Source organism: Prionailurus bengalensis, chromosome X (assembly GCF_016509475.1).
Source record: "Prionailurus bengalensis isolate Pbe53 chromosome X, Fcat_Pben_1.1_paternal_pri, whole genome shotgun sequence".
NCBI lineage: Eukaryota > Metazoa > Chordata > Mammalia > Carnivora > Felidae > Prionailurus > Prionailurus bengalensis.
Window position 1 is genome coordinate 34019812 of NC_057361.1, and position 22617 is coordinate 34042428.

Below are 22617 nucleotides of genomic sequence, written 5' to 3' on the forward strand. Positions count from 1 at the left end.
GGCTTCTTTGGTATTTACTAATATGCTATCATCTACATCCAGTAGTCAGACCATAATTCTCAAAGTCCTGGCTAGCTGTCTCTCACAGTGAATGGGGCTGAGGCTAAAGCCTAACTAAATCAGCCCAAATCTGTACCTACTATTTGAAAATATGAGAGCCTCGAATCACTCATGCCATTAGAAACTTAAGAGCATAAGCCTCATGAAAATGGGCTGACTTTGAAACGGTGTTGTTCTCATGCGGCGTGGGTATTTTTCTTTCCAACTCTTTTCGTTAGCCGTGCTACTTGCCAGCTAGATGAATTCAGATTTGCTGAGGTCCAGTAAGACCTAAGGCCTTTGATGACCTCTCAACAACAGTGAAAACTCCCAGTCAACTCTGCCTGTATTGTACTTTGACTTTCAGCCTTCCACAGGGAGTCGAGTTCTTCCCCCCACCCCCGACCCATATCTCTTGGGAAGGGTGGAGGGACCTTGCTACAGAATATACCATGTGACCTTAACACCAGAGAGTGATAAGAAATGTGTGGTCGGTGTTTGGCAATGCCATAAAACGGGTACCGCACCGTTTTGAAGTGAGCAGCCATATTGCCATGGACAGGATAAAAATAACAGCTTAAGTGAGGCTGAAACCATTCATGCAGCCTCCTGAATCAATCATTTTTCGTCAATTATTATTTCTTTTTTTCCCCCAAATCAATAGGATCAGACACCAAGACTGCCGAGAAGACCCAATCCATAGGCTTTTCATCTCACAAACAAGGCTCTAGAGCCTGGCGGTGTTTGGATAATAGACAGTGTCCTGTGATTTGTTGCCTATTAGGGAAACCACTTAGAGCTTTTAAAGAAATCACTAAAAAAATCTCTTTCTTTATCAGAGAAGACCAATTTGTAAGTGCAGTTCAATTTCATCTCACAAATAGAAATTTCTTCAGAGAATATTGAGCTAAGCCACCCAATTTTGTGGAGGTTATGGATTGGAGCGGAGGTGACTGGTTTTCAGGTATTTCATTCCAGACCTCTCTAAGGGCTTACATAACTCATTATGCTCCCTTCATCCCACACCCATGCTATCTGTACGCGTGTGGACACACCGATGAAGTGATTACAGGCCATCCGTGCTCTTGCCTAGAGGAGAGAAAACAGTCCTCTGTGATTAGTCACGTCTTCTGTCCTAACTGAAAATGAATGCCCTGTTAAAAACATACTTCCCGGCTTCACAAAACTATACAGGGTCTGAGATCAGGCGTGGAAGGGGGTCATGATATTTCCCTTGGCCGACAATAAAATTTGGGTTTATTTCCGGTTTGTTATTTTTAGTAATGTAGTGATTTAACTAAGATAGAAGAAGTAGGGCAGCTACAGATTTTCAACAGTGTCAGGGTTCCAGACCTATAATAGCAGGTCTGCACAAAGCGAGCCTGCTTCGTTTTTCAGATGAGCGGAAGTTGCATCATTTTAGAAGGCTGACGATCTAAGATATCTTAGGAACCACCTAGTCCCCCCATTACAATAGTGATTTATACCACATGTGAGCATGTGGCAACAGTGAGAAAGGTTGCAAGTCGATTTTTAGTAATAAACTATTATTGTTAATAAAGTAAAGAAATTTGGACCGTTTGTGCTTTTTTTTTTTTTTTTTTTTTTCCAAATCAGTAGGATGAGATTCAAGGGTTTTGTGAAGGTAAAGTCAGTCTCCCTTGCATGCATTCCAATATTGAGATGGCAAGAAAGGGATGAAATTAAAGGCAGGCCACTGAGAATTCGGATGGCTCCAGTAGGGCCTATGGGAAATCTTGTGTTTATAAACTTCACGAATGTTGCGGAAGACAAAGACAAGGCAGATCACTGATTGTAAGTTCATTTTCTTAATTTTTCAGATAAAGAACTGAGGCCAAAGATGGAAAGTGATCGTCCCGAGGTCAAAGTTTGACTAGGACTAGAATTTGAATAATTAAAACCACTGCTGTTTTTATTCCACTGCTTTGATTATTTTGATCCTTCCAAACTGATAAAGTTGGCCATTCTACCCTTACGCAGTATCCTTTTTTAAAATACAGCCAAGATATCTTAGTAAAGAAAGAAAAAATAAAACCAAGAACATACGCCTTAATGGTTGCATCAATCTGCAACATTAAAGAAACACAAAAATCTCAGCCATACGGCCCATTGACTACCCCCTTATGCCTCCAGAAGATAAAGTCTTCATCTCAAATTTTCCATGGGAATCAAAATATCACTTAACACTGAATTTTTTTCCTATTCTGGCAGTCTGTTTCTGACTGACCACATTTTTAAAAAAAATTTTTTTTTCAACGTTTATTTATTTTTGGGACAGAGAGAGACAGAGCATGAACGGGGGAAGGGCAGAGAGAGAGGGAGACACAGAATCGGAAACAGGCTCCAGGCTCTGAGCCATCAGCCCAGAGCCCGACGCGGGGCTCGAACTCACGGACCGCAAGATCGTGACCTGGCTGAAGTCGGACGCTTAACCGACTGCGCCACCCAGACGCCCCTGACTGACCACATTTTACTCAAATCAAGCACTTTCTCTTCCAACAAAATACAATTATACAAGGGAACACATCCAGGTCTCCTCCCGTGCTCCAAACAATTTACCAGAGTTAGAAAACGCAGACTCTTGCAATGAAAGGCTTTATTCTGCCAATACAGAATATGCTTCCATTTTCTACCTAGGAAGATATTTGGGTAAAGCTAATACAAAGATCTACTATTACCTTGGCTTAACTTCTTAGCATTCAGTGATTTGGGGCTGAGAAATCTCTGTAATTATTTCTTCCAGGGATACAATTAATGTAAGGAACTAGTCTTGCCTTTTTCAAAAACTCTGGCTTTAACCAGACTGCAATGACAGTTTTGACAGAAAATCTGTACGTGGTTCCCATTGTTTCATCCAGTATTGGATCCTCCCTATTATGTGTACGAGAAAACCAAGTATTTTTATGGGAACACTAAAATAGTGATTCTGGCCCTGGTTCAGGCGCTCGAGAACCAGGGTAGGCTGCCTCCAACTGAAGCATGAGGTCTCTATAAGTAGCCATTTATGCCAGTGGTTTTAGCTGGATAATTTGTGTGTGGGTTTATCACCAGAAAGCCAGAAATGCTTGATATAGACCAGGAAAAAAGCGGGGGAGGCCTACGGCAGAGGTGTTTCAACAAAGGTACAACTGTGGACCTCTTCTGCTTTTCTCTACATTTTAAGCAGCTTAGGAAAGAGGTGTGGCAGCTCCATTTCAGAGCCAAGAGGAGGTCTATGAGAAGACAGTAAACAGGATAGGAACTTAAACTTGAACCATTGTGTTTGCTTTCCTTCCAGTGATAAATTTTCCTGGTTAGTTCCTGATATCTATGAAAAGCAGCAATTTTTCCTATGGGAACACTTCCTGCCCCACCTCCTGGATAGAACAGAGAAAGGCAGTGACTAGTCTAATGATTTTTCAATGGCGTAAACAGTATGACTCCCCTTCACTGGTTGAGATGCAATTAAAAACATTTCCAGTTAATCACTCACATACCATGATAACCAGATGTACAGTATCTACCTCTCTACCCTTTTTGTCCCCAAGAGCCCTGGGGGCTTAGTATAAAAGGGGCTTGTGGAGAGAGGGAACCAAAGTATTGGTATAGTTCACTATTACTGTACTTTGGGTTTGGCTCTCAGGGTGCTGTGGGCAAAAGTTTGTCCCACCAGATCCTCTCACCAGTCTTCCAGGTTTTTGCACTTGACTCAGACTGCTGTGCCTGAGTTCCGAGGTTATAATGCTTTTGCTTCATGTGCGTATGTCCAACTATTGTTCCCAGGAGTGCAAATACTACACCAGAGTCGTTGAGCCCTGGGGGAATTTCAGCTTTAGCAACACACTAGGCCACAATCAGTTTTCCTCCATGACACTCAGGCCTTGTGCTCAGCCTAGGCTACAGCCCATACTTGCTCTTCCCTCAACAATAATTCTGTTTTGGGGGCTCTTGGTGTCTTTTTTTTGTCATCAGACTTTCATAAGGACATTGAAAACCCATCATGGAAAATCTCTCTAAATTAATTCTCAGAAATCTGCTGAATTCATTCTTATACAAATTGTTTTACTTTTGTCCAGACACGTAATATCATTCATTCGCCCATTTACCTAGGAAATATTTATTGAATACCTACTATATCCCAGACATTGTAACAAGCACTGGGTGTACATTAATAAATAAAACAGGCAGGATCCCTGCCATCATGGATCATATAGTTTAATGGGAAGATAAAAAGTAAGTAATATAAACAGACATATAAATACATATTTAAAAATTATGGTAAGTAGCATGAACAACATGAAGGCAAAGCGGAGATTACTCAACACTGTCAGGGAAGGAATCTCCCAGGAGGTGGTGTTTAAGCCCTTGGCCTAAGGCTGAGAAAGCCAGCATCAAGAGCTGAGGGGAGAGTGTTCCGGACAGAAAGAATGGTATGTGAAGAGTTCTGCAATGAGAAAGCCTTTGGAGCACAGGCATTCCTTCCTTTGCACGGTCCCAATATGCAGGGATTTCAATTAGCACAGTTGAGTCAAATAACACCAGTCTTTTGAGTACACTGTTGATTTCAGCTGCCACAGTATATTAATTGTGAGCAGTTGCATAAAGGAAAAACTTCACTGCTCGCTCTTTTGTCCACAAATCACTATGTGAATGAGAGCTCCACATCATGATCAATGACCAATCGCATGACTTCTTTCAAAGTTTTGGTGGTTGCTCACTGGGCATCTGTCATTCAGTTTACCTACAAACAGCAACGAGTGTGGTTGTGATGCCTTCTTTTTTCCCAATGATAAGCTTAGGTGCCACTTTATAAAAATGAATAATCGAAAGGAGGAATTGTCTGACAGAGATCAACGTACAGAAGAGAAATTAAAAAAAAAAAACCCCACAACACTGGCAGTAAAATTTGAATCAAATGGGAATGCATTTATAGAAGAAATAGTTTATGGTGGTATTGTTGACCCTGCTAATTGTTTGAAAGGCTGCAGCTATGCAGCCAGAGGAACTTAGTGAAGACAAACTTACCTACATAAATGAGGAAAGCAGTTGTGACACCGAGTGTAAAGATGTTCCATAGGAAGTGACACCAGCAAAGCACGTCACATTAAATGAATTCTCAGAGATAATTTATAATATCGAAAGTGCAAAGGATAAAATGTTGGCAGGTGATCCAAACGTAGAGAGTATGGCAATTCACCAAAGCATAGACAAGATGTTTGCTCTATAACATATGCTATATAATAAGAAGACAGCATGCATGGTTCAAACTACTCTTGACCATTTTTTACAAAAAATAAAACACTATAATTCTCAATGCTTCTAATGTTTTAAATTATGGCATAATAAATATATTTCACTTTTGCTAATTTTTTCATTTCCCTACTCATTTATAACTGACAAAAGGAGAGTACTAAATGTTTTGACAAAACATTAAAAGTCACAGAACAATTGTGATATTTCCCACTTATTAATAAAGTTGCTTTGCATGGTTGCAGATTTAATGGTCATTTACAGTCCCATACTACTATGCAAAGCCAGAACTATCTGCATTTTATGGTTTTTAAAAAATGTTTATTTATTTTGAAAGAGAGTATGGAAAAGAAAGAGAGAGCATGTGCGCACACGCAGGCATGAGTGGGGGAGGGGTAGAGAGCGAGGGAGAGAGAGAATCTGTGCTGATAGCACAGAGCCCCATGTGGGGCTTGATCTCATGATTGCACGAACTGTGAGATCATGACCTGAGCTGAAATCAAGAGTCTTAACCTACTGAGCCACCCAGGCACCTCATCTGTATTTTTTTAAAGCTTATCTGCTAACATATATTGGAGATGCTATCCCAGGACAACAAAAGTGAAGGCAATATTATCAGTGGCTGCCGTATGGAGATTGGAGTCACAAAGAGTTATTCTTCTGATTACTTGTGCTCTAAGAAAGAGAATTTGAAATAAGGTTTCTGTTGCTATACACATTTTTAAATGAAAGGTCCGGACAAAAAGGGAAGATTCCAGCAGGATGTTGGTGTCTTCTTTTTATTTTTAAATTTGAGTCTGTCAATGGAGAAATAACAAGAGATGCATCTCACAATGCAATCCCAACAGTAGAACATTAACCCGACCCTAATCCCAACTTCTTCGAGTATAAGGACAAATCTGAGAAAGACCCCGAGACTTTTTACTTCTCCTAGTCTGTCTTCTGTTTAGAGAGCTGAAAGTTGGAGCTTTTCTGCAGTAGTTGAAGGTGTTGTTGAGTCTCCTCTTTGACCATTATTTTCCTGCTTCCTTTCATGAGAACCCAGGAGAAAAATTAAGTTCCATGCATAATTTCTTTTCCTTTTTCAGTTCTTTTTCTCTGAGATTCAACACCGCCACCAACCACTACCACAATTCCAAGATCCGTGATATTTTGTTGAATAAAACTTGTAGTCCCAAGAGTATTTAGAAGGAAGTAGATTGAGGGGTGCCTGGGTGGCTCAGTCAGTTAAGTCCGATTTCGCCTCAGGTCATGATCTCACAGTTTGTGGGTTCGAGCCCCGCATCAGGCTCTGTGCTGACAACTCAGAGCCTGGAGCCTGCTTCAGATTCTGTGTCTCCCTCTCTCTCCCTGCCTCTCCTCAGCTTGCACTCTCTCTCTCCCTCAAAATAAATAAACATTAAAAAAATTAAAAAAAAAAAAGAAGGAAGTAGATAGACACGACACAAGCCTGCAAAGGCTGAGAGTCGGGGAGGGTGTTCAATCCTTTAAGTTTTGCAGTTTGGAGACTCAGCTTTTGTGGACTCTAAAACTGCCAGAAGTCTGAACTTAAGCTCTAGGCAAGAAGTCCTCAAAATTAGCATACCAGTGGTTTCTCCTGTTGTCAATGGATGTGAGTTTACCAACTATAGTGGTGTTTCACACATTTCTTAAATCCTAGGGAGCAGGGGTTTCCAGCAAGGTTTTTTTCTCTGTTAAAAATAATACTGGAGGAAGTCTTAAGCCATGGAATATTAATGCTTTATTGTAAGACACACAGTCAGGAGAGTTTATCTTCTGTGATTTTATCTTACTTGGACCTCATTCCAGAAAGAAAAAAATATTTTCAAACATGCCTTCAATGTGAATTGGGAAAGTTTAAGCTGCCATGCCTCCATTTCAGGCCAGACATGATAAAGTGTTTACAGACCCCAGGTCCAGTTGACTCTAAACAATTCATCAGTATCAGTCAAAGGGTTTACTTCTTAACAATATCGGTACTTGTATATTCCAAGTGTTGCTTAATATTATCACTAATTAACATCAGAACCAGACATATAACCAAAATGCAAATGTAAAAACACATTTTCTGCCTAAAGGCCATGTTTTTAAAGTTCTCAAATTTCTGAATACTATCATCCAAGTCTTGGACATAGTTTTCTAAGATTTTTACTAGAGTTCTAATGGAAGGAAGAAAATGAAGGTCTATTCTAAAACGTCTTTAGCCAGCAAAATATTTTTTGTATATTTACGAATTTACGTTTAAAATTTTGGTTCTCCTTCATCTAAACTTTTACATTTTTTTGTGTTCTGTTTTTTACACAATCTACCAGGGTAGTAACACATATACAAATAAGCAAACATACATTGTGGATCCATGTTCAAAATGTTTTATGTTATGGGTCTATAATAAAAATAAATTGTGGACCACTGCCTTAAAGAAATTTCCATTTAGAGAGTAGATGAATGACATATTTTTACAAGTTGAAGACTATGGTACATCTTTGAAGCAGGAATGTTGACCAAAATTTTGATCCACATACAAGCTGAAAACACTAATTTCTATGGACTGAATATGGTATTGGTATCCTACATTAAATCAATCGATCAACCATTAGCCAACTAACTCACAAAACTTCGATCTTTATGGAAGTTCCTTTTCTTACTAACTAGAATCTCTGAAGGGCTTAACGTCACAAAAAATCAACTGAAAAAAATATTCATCTATAGAAGACTAAACGAACCAATCAACTCTGCCAGAAAGTTGGGGGTTTAGTGAAAGATTCTTTTGTCTAAGTTATTTGATGTCATGCAGTGGAAACAACAAAATTGAGTGAATTTGTGATTTTCCTACCTATCTTGTCACCATTGCAAAAAGACATATAGAAATTCCCACCAGAGAATTTACTCTTCATCTCAAGTAGCACAAGCTCTTTTCTTAAGCTAGAATTCAAGCATGATCATTTTGTGACAATGGTTCTGCTTCTAGTAAAATTAATGTTTAGCCCATGTGGTGAACCACAATTTGCCCTTCATTATTCACAATTTCTAATGGCATACAATATAATTATTGTTAAATAGAGATAACACTAGGAATAACAAAAGAATACATGTTTTCAATTTTAGATACTGATTACCCCCCAAAATAATTATTGCCATCACAATGTAACAAAGTGTTAAAATGGGACTCTTTCCGTCTCGGTTTCTGCTTAGGCCCAATAGGGGTTTTCTCTTCCCTCATTCCAAAGCGAGATGCTACGCCACTAAAACAGGAGCAAAGGAGATACACAAGAATTAGTCTTGCAACCCACTGGTGACCACTTCCAGCTTCTAAAATGTATTGCAGAAACCAAGAGATGGGCGTAGATTGGAAGAAGATTTTGAAAGTCTTACCATTGTATATGACGGGGAGAGGTACTCTTCCCTCAACTCAAGCCTAGGGAACGTGGCTCCAATGGCACTGATAGGTTCAACAGGAGAGCTTGGGGACACTGCACACCAATTTCAAGTCTCTACCTAGGAAATCTAGAGTAAGAGGGACAGGCTGCCTAGCTGTTTTGATGGCAGAATAAGAGATGCGTTCATACTGGAAAGAAACGGACTTTTGTCAGAGCAAAGTACATGAAGGGATTTCCATGAACCAATACAGATTGAGAAAGAGCCTTAGCATGGTATTGTTTCACATGATGGCCAAGAGACCTCCCGAAGGTGGGGAGATCTCTGTGAAAGGAGTCTGGATGTGTTCCCTTGGATGGCAGGAGAAATGTAATTGTCCACCACCAAGGACTATTGTGAGAAATTTCCAGTGATGACAGAGTTCTCCCAAGGACCCTCAAAAGGACCCCAGAAGATAAAGTGTCAGCCTTAAGCACCTAGGCCAATGCTAAATTGCTAGAACAGAATCAGACTTTGCCTGACCCTTAACTCCTCACTTTCCCTTGGCTTTACTTGGAGCGACTAAAGGTGGGAAATAGAGGAAACAATTCATGGTCCCTCGTCCCTTTAGAGGAGGCCGGCTTGAATCAGGCATGAGCTGGAAGGAAGAAGGGTGTTAACTTGCAGTACATTTCTTAGAGTTAAAAAAAATCATTATTATTATTATGCATTATTTTACTAAGACTCTTTGGAGGGAATAAAGTAAGCACAGAGTTTTGTTTTTTTTTTTTTTTTTCTGAAAGTTACCAGAAAAGCCACAAGGCCCATTGTATTTGACCAGGGACAAGTAAAGAACAAATCTCCAAAGAAGAGATTTGAAGGGTGGTAGAGGAAAAAGAATGAAAATGTTTTCTATGGTATGGACATTATAAATTCTGTTCATATAATCTAATGATTTCAATAATAATAGCTAAAATTTATCAAGTGCTTAGTCTATGCCAGACACCGTCTGCTTTGCATGTATTAAATCATTCCATCCTCACAATGCTATAAGATTATTATACTCATTTTCTAGGTGAGAAATCGAGGTGCAGAGAGAGGTTAGGCAACCTGCCTGAAGTGGCACTACTAGTAAGTGGCTAAGCCACCAAGAGGGCTATTCCCAGCAAATAAGAATTCAACCTCTTTCCTCAAATTTTTCTTTTCTCTCCACATCCAAAATATTGGATATCAAAAATGGAGGGGGTCCTGGCTGGCTCAGTCAATTAAGTGTCCGACTTCAGCTCAGGTCATGATCTCACGGTTCGTGAGTTCGAGTCCCGCGTCGGGCTCTGTGCTCACAGCTCGGAGCCCGGAGCCTGCTACGGATTCTGTGCCTCCCTCTCTCTCTGTCCCTTCCCTGCTTGCACTGTGTCTCTCTCTGTCTCAAAAAGAAATAAACATTAAAAAAAATTTTTTTTAAATAAAAAATTAAAAAAAAAAAGGAAACCACAGCCTTATCAATTTTAGCGCGTTAGCACTTTGCAGGAACACATGAGGCTACATGTGATTTTCTACGCTTTGTTTCAAGAATCGAACACCAAATCACCCCAGTTCAATGGGGTCTTTTTCTTAAATATCCGTTTCTCTTGAATTTTCTTTTTTCTTTTGTGTAGATGTGGACAGCCACTACAAAATAAAGTACAGCTGAAGGGTCGTGACCTCCTCACTCTAAAGGACTTTACAGGAGAAGAAATTAAGTATATGTTATGGCTATCGGCAGATCTAAAATTGAGGATAAAACATAAAGGAGAGGTATGTAGCATTTTCATTTTACCTTCCCCTACTACCAGCCCTTTTAAAGACAGCCTTTCCAAAGAAAGAGGGAAAAGAAAATATATTAAAATTCCTAAACAGTAGCTAAGTCATGAAACCACACAGTCAAGGTAATTGATTATCACTGAGTGTACAGGCGTATAAAAAGCATAAAAATCAGTTATTCAATGACAAGTCATTGTGCTTCTCTCATGCGGAATGTTGAAATTCATTATTAATTGGATCAGAACCTAAGGAATCATTTCTCTGGAAAGATTTTATTTTTATACCTTCATTCTTTTCTCTGTGTGTTTTCTATCAAGTTAAACATAAGGACAATACTTTTTTTTTTCCTGGCAACAAATTTCAATTGTGGATGAATATCAGATATATGATTATTAAGATAATGTTAAAAATTCACAGTGATGTTACCGTGTTGAAAATAATTCAGATTAGCAAGGAAACAATTAAGTGGTAACCAAGTAGGAGAAGAGATGGGATATGGTGCTTAGCTGTAAGCATTATTCTGCATTTTGAGCAATTTATGTTTGAAACACGCTTAATTCATGCAGCAGTCTCATTTAGACTGCTTAATTGTGAAAGCATACGTGTTCCAAGCTTGTTCAAAAGCACTTTAAAGAGCTGGTGCCAGGCCAAGAAAGGTTTACACAACCTTGATTTTCTTAATCTAGTTCACTAGCTCTCCAAGTTCTGAGAACAGGAGTGACTCCAAGTGCTATGGGTTGACATTCCCATAGAAGACCTGAAATAAGCAGAAAAGGTCCCCCAAGATCCCAGGCCTGTTCTTCATACTTCATGTGTAAGAAGAGTTAGCTGGCAGGAATCTATTTGTTCCAGAACTCACCCTATCAGGAAGTCCATCTACAGAAGAGGAAGAAGGAAAAGCCCCACCCCACACCCAAACTCTCCAGACTGTTTCCAAAAGACTTGTAGAAACAAAGCCTTTGCGCTCCCACAAGGATGCATGAGAAAAGTGTAGCTGAGGCTTCATCCTTAGGAGTCTTACTGCCCCATGTTGTGACAGAGCAGCATTGTTTCTAGCTGAGAAAACACTACTGAACCAAGCGTCTTCAAGGTCATTGAACATTGATAGGGGTTTCCATGGATTTAGGTAAAAAGACGGTTCCAGTAAGAAATATTAACATACTTCAGAACAAGTGTTCAGGCTGAACCCAGAGCAACTAATATTTTGCAATTACATGCCCATAATCTGTAGTTCTTGTTCCCTTCCTCCTATTTGTACAGAACATGACAAAAACCACTTTAAAAAAAATTTTTAAATGTTTTTATTTTATTTTTGACACACACACACACACACACACACACACACACACACCAGTGCGAGCAGGGGAGGGGCAGAGAGACACAGAATCTGAAGCAGGCTCCAGGCTCTGAGCTGTCAGCACAGAGACTGATGCGGGGCTCAAACCCAGGGACTATGAGATCATGACCTGAGCTGAAGTTGGACACTTAACCAACTGAGCCACCCAGGTGCCCCATGACAAAAAACACTTTAAATGCACTTTTACAATAACATTTTGAGTGCTTATTTGGATGGAAGCAGTGATTAGTTGTTCTACATTTTCTGATAATGTAAGGAATAACTTTTGAAACATAATCTTTGATACTGGATATAAAATATATTTTTCATTTTAATTGTATTCTTGTCCTTAATTTTCAGTATTTGCCTTTATTACAAGGGAAGTCCTTAGGCATGATTTTTGAAAAAAGAAGTACTCGAACAAGACTGTCCACAGAAACAGGTGAGTCCACCGACAAGGTCACACTTGTGCTGAAGAGGGGGCCAGAGGGTGAGGATCTGGGAGGAATCATCCAGTGGGGGAATTTGTGTCTCCTTAGCAACCACAAAGGGAAAACACTGTCACTGGGAGTAGCAGGGCAAGCCTCTGAATGCTCTTTCCAATTCTCAAAGAAGCTGTAAGCAGAAAGGTTAGTGTCATCTGTAGGAATTCCACGAACACTTGATTAGAAGTCTCCAAGAGCTTTTCGTGTTCAGTAGAAAATGTGAGTGGACACAAATTCTCAGCCTTCAAACTCACGTGGGCAAGAAATGTGTATTTTCCCAACACGTAAAGGATTTTCCCTAGCCTGTACCAATTTTGCAGGATGGTGGAAACCTAATCTTGGCAATGTTAGGCAATCCTCAGTCATTTCAGGGTTTACTTTGTCAATTTGGGTTCTCCTCTCCCTTTCCCCACAGTCATGGTTAAGTCCCGGAGAGTACACGAGTAAGACATCTAGGGCTATGGGGGTCTGGTCATTGGTCAGCAGGACATCATCATCAAATGGCCACACTGGAGTCTGCTGAGACTTCCGTATCCCCATTGGACCTTGGCTGTCTCCCATTCACTGTGGAGTCTGCTGCACTTGGATCATCACACGACGTGAAATATTTCTCGGTTTGACTCTCCCAACCTCTTGGCAGTTCTCCTTGCCATCCCGTGTACAGAGAAACTGCAAGGCTTTCTCAATCCTTCCTTCCTCAATCTGGGCGCCACGGAGTACTATAACATGTGTTGCCTCCTAGAACTCTGTCTTAAAGGCAAGAGACACATGTTATCAGCTCTGGGGTTCCCCAAACTCATCTGAAATGTCCATCATGCATCCACCCTTCAGTACGTGGCCTGGGAGGACAGACGACAGGTACAGTGTCAAAGGTCCATCACTTTATATTTCTTCTGCTGCTTCTTTTCTTGCTCCTCTTTTTCCCCTTCCAGTTCCCAGTATTGGAGGCTAGGTGATAAAGCAGGAAGAAAAAACTGGCTCTGACTCGCCAAGATGTCTTTCAAATCTACTGTTTCTGCCTGGAATTGTAAGCTATTAAAACTCAAAATTTCTCTTTTCTTAAGCTATTATCTCTGTAATGTTTCAAAAAAGTCCATTTTTAAACTTATAAGCCACACACCACCTCTTTTCTTTCTCTCTGCATTTCTGCTTTATCAGACCTCCCCTGAATCAATAAAATGACTGCCCAAATGGACAAATGGATAGGATCAAGTACGAGGAACCACAAACAAAAACATTGGTTGTTTCTTCAAATAGCTCATCCCATCTACAAGTATCAGAGCTTTCTAGGATTTAGAAGCAAACAACTACTTCATGCAATACTTGCCTTGTAATGGTCAGTAATGAGGTTCATCAAATATGTGACAAAATAAAGTTCAAAGGGATTAAGTGACTTGGTAAATTCACTTACTTAACAAAGAGCACCAGGATTCAGATCTAAACTTCATTGTTCTTACTAATGCACTCCCCTTGCCCCTTGACTGAAGAAAGGAGGGTGAGGGGAAACATGTAAGGTGTCACCTGATCTTTAAGTCCCAGGAAGAAAACAGATGAGAACATTTTGCTCTTTTAAGATGGCCCCTTTACAAAATATGTTGACATCTGACATATAGCAAAGGAAAAATGAATATTGCATGAACAAGTCAGTAATTCTCAAATTCGGCTCCTTTTCAACAGCGGTCCTCTATGAGTTGGGCAGAGTTTATTTTGTGAGAACTTAAGAGAGGTGTTCTTTTTTGAAGTCATCAAAATAATTGATTAGTACATGGACATTTATCAATTTTAAGTTTTTTTAAATTAATTTTTCTTAGCTGTTGGTGTTTTATACAACTTTTCTCTGCTCAAATGCTATTTTTGATATCAAATGTCCCCGAATAACTGATCAGTTTTACCACTCATATATATTATATGGTAGTTAAGCTATTAATAAAACCAAGAGTGAAGACTTAATAAGCCTTTGGGTGCAGACCTTGTGCCAAATGCTCTACATTAATTACATGGATTATCTCACTTAATCCTTATGACAATTCTGTGAGGGTAAGACCATTGAAGAAAATAGTCTGAAACTGGTTCAGCAAATGGCCCACAGACACAGCTAATAAATGGCAGACCGAGGATCGGTAGCTATTATTAAATGTATTTTTTTTAATATCTAATTTAATTTGAACAGGTAATTATCATGTTTTGTTCCAGCAAAATTGTTTCTGTGGATGGCATTAAGCATCTTGTTAAATGATGGTTTTCCATACAGAAGTGCTCTGAAACGTGCACAAAATTGCAACCTGTTATGACGAATACATGAGAAAAGGAACACGTGACCATAAAAAGTTATGGTTCACAGAGTATTCATCATTAACCTCAATAAGTATCCATGGGTCTAATTGTATATGGCATCCTGCCAAACTCAACAGTAGGAGAATCAGAGTAAGTAGTTGCTTTAAATGCTTACAGAAACAGTAAACCTCAACCAAAACCATGGCAGGGCATTTTTATAATGTATATATGCATCTTATGAGTTGTCCTTCGGCACAATTTTCCATCAAAACCTATTACCTTGGTATTTAAATTTTTTAAATTTTTTTTTATTTTTGAGAGAGAGACAGAGAGACAGAGAGAGAGACAGAGAGAGAGACAGAGAGAGACAGAGCATGAGCAGGGAAGGTGCAGAGAGCGGGGGGGAGCCACAGAATCTGAAGCAGATTCCAGGCTTTGAGCTGTCAGCACAGACCTCGATGTGGGGCTCAAACTCACGGACCACAAGATCATGACCTGAGCTGAAGTCGGGCACTTAACTGACTGGGCCACCCAGGAGCCTCATGTTATCTTGGTATTTAGAACGAAAATGGGATGCAATTAAAACTGTCTATTATTGCCCCAGATTTGTGCCAGTCTCCTCATAGGAAAGTCCTTGAGGATCCTATCCCAAGCCTGAGTTGCAGAGATACAACAGTATTTCTGCTGATCTGAGGGAACAGAATAAAATTCATCACCCAACTTAAGCCATATTAATTGCTCATGTAATCTTTTTATTCAGTGTAAAACACTTATAGAAAAGTGCACAAATCATTATGCATATGTAGTCCGATGAATTCTTACAGTAAACACATCCTTGTAATTAATACCCAGATAGAGAAATAGGGCATTAATAGCACCCCGGAGACCTCCCTTGTATCTCCTTCCAGTTGCCATTCCCCCTACCCAAGGGTAACCATTATCCTGGCTTCTAACATCACAGATTAGCTTTGCCTGTTTTCGAACTTTATATAAATGGAATCATTCAGCATATGTTCTTTTGTGTGTGGTTTCTTTTGCTCAGCATTATGTTTGTGAGATGTACCAACGTCGCTGTGTGTAGTTGTAGATCATTTATTCCTCATCCACTCTTTTGTGTATGCCTGCCAGGCAAGCTGCACAATTCTCCTGTGTGCCTACTGATGATTATATTCTTTTATTGCAAATTAATTGAGCAGATAGACGGATACATTTATTAATCTTGGTAAGTGCAGTAGCCGATAGAAAAAAATGCACAGGGCATCCTAAGAGATGGTTCTTTTCATTATTTAACTTTGGTATCTCACTTTCAAGGTGACATAGAAGCTGGCACTTTCTAAGCTATTTCAAATGTATCATCTTTACAAAGGTGACAATATAAAAAATGTGATACTATTCTGCAGGTATGAAAGTAAAGCACAGAGAGGTTCACGACTGCCTTAGTTCTACCAGCAGGAACCCTCAGAGCCCTCATATTTCCAGTGCATGAATTCTAATTATACCCTTCTTCCAAAGCTTGCAGGGATCTGTGAGGAAAAGGGCAAAATCAGATGTAGTCTTATTTTCCCAGGAAGGTATTAAGATATTAACAGAAGAAACGCTTTGTCCAAAAAGATCCAACTTGAGTGCATGAACAAATGACAGATAAAAGCAGGCTTCTCTGGATGAAGGGTAAAGAGAAAGGAGAGCCCTGTCCCTCTACCCTCCTCTCCTCAGCAACGGCAGCTCCTGGAGGCTTCTCTGAACCTCTGGCCCCCTCCTGAAGCGCTTATCACCAGCCGGGTCCGATGAGCTGGCAAATGCTTGAGCTGTGCTCTTACACTGGGGTCTGAGGTTCCTTTGTGACCAGAGACCACAATTGCAGAGGAAATTCCTTCTCGGAAGCAACGTCGCTCCATCTCATCTCCTTTGAGAAGTGCTGAAGGCTCAGACTCCTATTCTTAATGTTTTCTATAATCCCTCTTCCTACCCCTACCTCATCAGTCCAGGCTTGATGTGAATCTTCTTTATAGCACAGAGACAGAGATGAAAAGGCAGTAACCCAATCCTGCATTGTTATAGCACAATGACTTCTAGTCACAGCATGACTTGGAGCAGACCTGCCAGGAGGTCTTAAACTTTGTCTGGAACCTCCCTCCATAGTCTCCAACCCTCAGCGACATTCATCTCTGTGCGAGGCACATAGTAGGTGCACAAAGAATACTTTCTTGATGAATGTGCAGTATTCACCTTTGCTTAGGTGACGTTTCCTATATCGAAACAGATTTAATACTCAAGAGTGATTAGTGATTATAATCATCCCTCAATTCCATTAGCTCACTTCACACATAATAGAAAATTCCATTCTTTCTGTTAACAGCATTAGATGTTTGCAGTCAAGATCCCTCCTACATTCATTCAGTAAGTATTTGTTGAGCACTTACTATGTACCAGCATTTATTCTAGGTTCTTGAAAGTGATACACCAGTGAACAAAACAGAGGAAAATTCCTGCCTTCCTGGAGCTTATGTTCTAGTGGGGACACAGATAATAAACGATAGACATAATAAATAAGTGGGTGATACAATGTGTCGGACAGAAGGAGAACAATGTTCCTGGAACTGAGGGCAAAACATGTACTCCCTTATTTGGACTTGGCTTTTACTCTGAGTGAAATGAGGAATTTTTGCAGGGTTTTGAACAGAGGGACATGATCTAACTTGCATTTTAAAAGGCTCTCTCGGACTGCTCTATTGAAAACAACCTGCAGGGATTGGGGGTGGAGACAAGATAGAAGCAGTGGAATCCACCAGTAGGTAGCTATAATACATGGAGGCTAGGGCCAGAGTGGCAGCAGTGGAAGGGGTAAGAGGGACAGATTCTGGATATATTTTGAAGGGACAGCCAATAAGATTTCTGATGTATCAGGTAAGAGAGAGACACTAAGGATGACTTCGAGGTTTCTGCCTGAGCAACTGTGAGCAGGATGGACTAGGTGGAGCAGGAGAGAGGGGGACATTGAGAGTTCAGTTCTGGCAGCATTGAGTTTGAGATGTCTATTGGACACGTGAACAAAGACGATGAGAAGGCAGTTGGCTATTAGTTTGGGGTACGGGAGTGAGATTTGCCCTAGAGATATTTGCGAGGCATCAGCATATAGGTGGTATTTAAGGCCAGGAGACTGGATACGATTATAGAGGGAATGAGTATAGATTGAGAGAAGAGGACCAAGGACTGGCCCTGGAGCACATCAACGTTAAGAAGTCCAGGAAAAGAGAAGGAACCGTCAACGGAGATTGAGAACGAGCAAGAAGGTGTGGTGTCCCGGGCAGTGTTTGAAGACAGTTTATCAAGCAGAAGGTGGTGAACAACTTTGTTTCTGCTAATTCAAGAAAAATGAGGACTGAAATAGCCACCAGATGTATCATTGGTAACCTTGGTGAGAGGAGTTTTGGTGCAGTGTTGGGAGGGAGGGGAGCCAAAGCTTTACGGGGATAGGTTGGAGGGAAATGAGAAAAGAGAACTGAAGAGACAAAGACAAAACAAAGTGTTGCTGCAAAGGGAGCAAACAGTTAAAGGGATACTTAGCAGGGAGAAATAGGGATGAGAAAATTTGCCTTCATCGAATGCGTGAAAAATGAGAATAGAAATGAGAATAGCATATTCGTGATGAAGGTAGTGTAAGGGAGAAAGGGAAGAATTACTACAGCAATGTTCCTGAGTACACAAGGGGGTGTGGCTTCTAGTATGCGGGGCATGACAAGTTCATCTATGCTTAAGAGGAAGGGAAGTAGAATATATGGGTACAGATGCTGGCAGGTAGGGAGGCGGGGTGGTGGAATCTAGAAGTTCTCTGATTGCTACATTTTCCAGTGAGGTATGAAGCAAGGTGTTCAGTTGACTGCTGGCTCTGCTTTCAAAATATATCAAGAATCCAATCACTTTGTCATCATTTCAGCAGTTACCATCCTGGTCCAAGCTATCAATTCTCACCCAGGTTTTTGCAGACAGGTCTAGTGACAGGTCTCCCTGCTTCCACCCTTGCCCCACGACAGATGTTATATTAACACATAAGTCCATCGTGTGACTCCTCTGCTCTAATCCTCCCGTGGCTTTCTATCTTACTCAGACAAGTCAAAGTTGTTTCTTCCCCTCTACCTTCCTTCTGCAATCTCAACTCGTACTGCTCTCCTCCTTACACTGTACCTTCCATACCAACCTTCTTGTTGTCCCTTGAACCCGGCAGTGGTGACCCTTCCTGAGGACCTCAGGACATGCTCTTTCCACTGTTTGGTGTGTTTCAGTGTGGCTTCCTTGATCATACGAAAATTACAACTCATTCCTTATATTCCCTATCTCCCTTCACTGTTCTATTTTTCTTATGGCACTTCTCAACATCTAACATAACAACATACTTCATTTATTCATTCAGTTTATTTTTTATTATTTTTTTATTTTTTTATTGTTTTTTTGAATATATGAAATTTATTGTCAAATTGGTTTCCATACAACACCCAGTGCTCACTTTATTTTTTAAACGTTGATTTATTTATTTTGAAAGAGAGAGAGGGAGAAAGAAAGAGCATGGGTGCGTGAGTGGGGGAGGGGCACAGAGAGAGGGAGAGAGAATCCCAAGCAGGCTCTGTGCTGATGTGGGGCTTGACCCCATGAACCATGAGATCATGACGTGAGCCAAAATCAAGAGTCAGGCACTTAACCGACTGAGCCACCCAGGCGCCTCCTCATTCAATTTATTACTTATCTCTCTCCCCATTGGCATGTAAGTTCACTCTAAGCAGGCACTTGTACCCTGTTGTTTATAATGCTTTTCCCGGTACCTAGAATAGCACCAGGCACATTTTGTAGAATGAATGCATAAATTTCAGAACTATGCTGTGACGCCAAGGCCTAGTGCAGTCACTCCACAGAGACAAAATGTGCCCTCCACAAAAATTTGGTTTGATTATTGACAGTGAGGATGCCACACAAGCACCAAGAGGGTATGAAAAGGTTTATTACTCACATAATGTGGCTTCTTGGGTAGAGCAGGACTGACTCCCACGCTGGTCTCAAAGTGGCATCAGAGTATGGAAAAATGATACCGTCCTGGGCTTTGTGGTTAGGAGGTGGGGCTGGGGTGAAGATTCCCATGCACCGGCCAGGTTTTGTTTAGTTTGAGCCTCCCGCTAGTGCCAAAGCAAGGAGTGTCTGTACATTCTTACCAGCTTGCCTAGGTATAGGGCAGAAGGAGAAGAGAGAGTGATGGTTGGCTTGAAAGTTGGTAGCAGCTAAACATCATAAATTCAGTCAGACTCTTTATTACAGGACCCATACCAAGTAGGATTGTTAGCGTGTTTCACGTTCTCTGATTCTACCTGGGATGTAGCACATCACATCCGCAAGGGATCTTAAGGGCTCTAGGCAAATTGCCTCATTTTCCAGATGAAGAAGACGGAGTCCAGTTCCACTATGTTGTCTTGTCTTTGCAAATTCCTTTGTAAGTTAGCTCAGGGGCTGGCTCCCCTATGGCAAGCCCTAGGGCTATACATAGGCTCTTAAAAACAATCTTGAACAAGTTTTTAAACTCTTGACTCTCAGAACCCTTGTCTATGAAGTTCTTATAATAATATCTACTGTGCTCTTATTAGAGTAAAGTTTTCAATGGAAGAATGTTTATAAAGTGCTAGGACATGGTAGTGCTCTGGGAATAGTCATCGCCAGAGTCAGAACATAGTACCCTCTAGCTAAAATCCTAGTCTGGGCATATTTAAGTGAACACTCTTAACTAGCATAAAATAGGTAGAATAGAATTATTTCATTCCATTTCAGAAGCAACTACTTACTTTATTTTCAATTTTTTAAAAAAATTTTTAATGTTTATTTATTTTTGAGAGAGAGAGAGAGAGGGGGGCGAGAGGCAGAAAGAGAGGGAGACACAGAATCCAAAGCAGGCTCCAGGCTCCCAGCTATGAGCACAGAGCCTGACGAGGGGCTCGAACTCACAGACCGTGACATCATGACCTGAGCCGAAGTCAGATGCCTAACCAACTGAGCCACCCAGGCACCCCTCAACTTTTATAAACCTACTAACTCTATCAAAGTTTAAAACATTCCTCTTACCCTAGAAAGTTCACCAGTGCTTCCTAGACAATCACCTTCTCCAGAAGCAACTACTCTTTTAATTTCTGCCACTCTATGGCAATTTTGCCTATTCTATGTCTTCATATAAATGGAATTATACATTATCTACTCTTCTGTATCTAGCTTCTTTCACCTAGCAAAATTGTCGTGAGGTTCATCCATGTTGTATTCAGAGTTCATTCCTTCTTATTCTTGAGTAGTTTTCCATTGTAATCCATGATATCCCACACTACATTTTATTTTTCCATTTTCTGGGATGGACATCATTATACATTTTAAAGAATCAAAACCAGGCATAGCCTCCAGAAGGGAACAATGCCACATTATTGAAAGGTTCTGAACAACAGGGTAGATAAATGGGCCCCCATCTGAAGGAGAGTTGAGTGTCTTTACAGAAAATTTTACCTACCTCTCGCAGTCACTCATTTTGCTTTGCCTGGGAATTTCCTAGCAGAGACATTAGAGAGCTTTAAAATTTTTGACTTTTCAATTGAGATGGTGCCAATTCCTTATAATTTTGTTTTCTTTTTTTTTTTTGAAAAAATTTTTTAACGTTTATTTATTATTGAGAGACAGAGAGACACAGAGCATGAGCAGGGGAAGGGCAGAGAGAGAGGGAGGCCCAGAATCCGAAGCAGACTCCAGGCTCTGAGCTGTCAGCACAGAGCCCGACGCGGGGCTTGAACTCACAAACTACGAGATCGTGACCTGAGCCAAAGTCGGCCGTGTAACCAACCTGAGCTACCCAGACACCCCAATGTTGTTTTCTACTTTAGTTCTCTTTTTCAAAATGCTTTCCCCCCTTTTTTCTTTTATTGTAGGCTTTGCACTTCTGGGAGGACACCCTTGTTTTCTTACCACGCAAGATATTCATTTGGGTGTGAATGAAAGTCTCACGGACACAGCTCGGTTTGTAAATCTTCTTCCCTTCAAAGCTTATTTCAGAATTGATAAATTTCAAAAAGGAAATATGCTTCTCTTTAAATAAGGTTTTTCTCCCTCAGCATCCTTTGTACTGTTCTCTGTTTTCCTCCTCTCTTTACCTGATGCTCCGAATACCTCTCTCCTCATCCTCTGGTCAGTTTCTATGGGTTAAGATAATTTTTTTTCCTTAGCAATTTGAAGGGGTTTCTGATTATAAAAATTTCAAACTTAGGGAAACTTGGAAAACATCAAGTGTGACTCATATTTTACAGTTGAAGAAACAGATGTCCAGGGAAACTGACATGTTCAGTGACTCATAACTAACTAGTTAGCATCAGAGCAGGTAATAATATTAACAGCTAACATTTACTGAGCATTTATTATGTGCTAGGCATTGTTTTAACTTATTTAATCCTATAACAAACCAAATAGATTGGCATAAAGAGGTGCAACAATTAGGAACGTACTAGCTACTATGACACAAAAATTTTATAATGTCAATGGCTAACGTAGTGTGGATGTTAGCCATTAGTAAGTAACTTAGTAAGAGGGAAATATTCATTATTTATGTGGCTTTTCAGGGACTCCAAATGAGAATGGCTCTACCATTTTCAACGTGTGGTGTCCAAGGTCATCCTGGGTGTCTACATCCGGCCAGGAGCTAGGGGAAGAGAGTATAGGGATGGGATACTTGCTTCAAACTCACCTTAGCAGGGAAGTGACACAATCACTTGCACACACATTCTATTGTCAAGCACTAGTAGCTCACCCCTATCTAGATAGAAGTAGAGGTAGGAAAAGTCTCTTAACCATTATATTATAAAGACTGAAATATAGACCCCCCCCGGACTCCCCATGAAATGCTGTCACCATTATAGCATGTTTGAATGAGAACTACAGAGCAAATGTCTTTGTTTAAATATTTCACGCTTGATATCAAAGACTAATGACTTTTTCCCGAAAATGATATGCCATAAAGTGTCCTTGCAACACTACTTTTTATGGAAGCTACCCTCGTATGTACTGAAGAATCTACCT

General features: G+C 40.4%; 1 protein-coding gene across 1 annotated transcript in view; it reads left to right on the forward strand.

The window, feature by feature from the left end:
* Positions 1-22617, forward strand: part of OTC (ornithine transcarbamylase) — a 62071-nt gene that overhangs the window by 2373 nt on the left and 37081 nt on the right. Inside the window, exons 2-4 of the mRNA XM_043569930.1 lie at positions 10299-10437; positions 12140-12221; positions 21477-21564. Of these exons, the coding sequence (XP_043425865.1) occupies positions 10299-10437; positions 12140-12221; positions 21477-21564 (309 nt within the window). The remainder of the gene's footprint in view (positions 1-10298; positions 10438-12139; positions 12222-21476; positions 21565-22617) is intronic.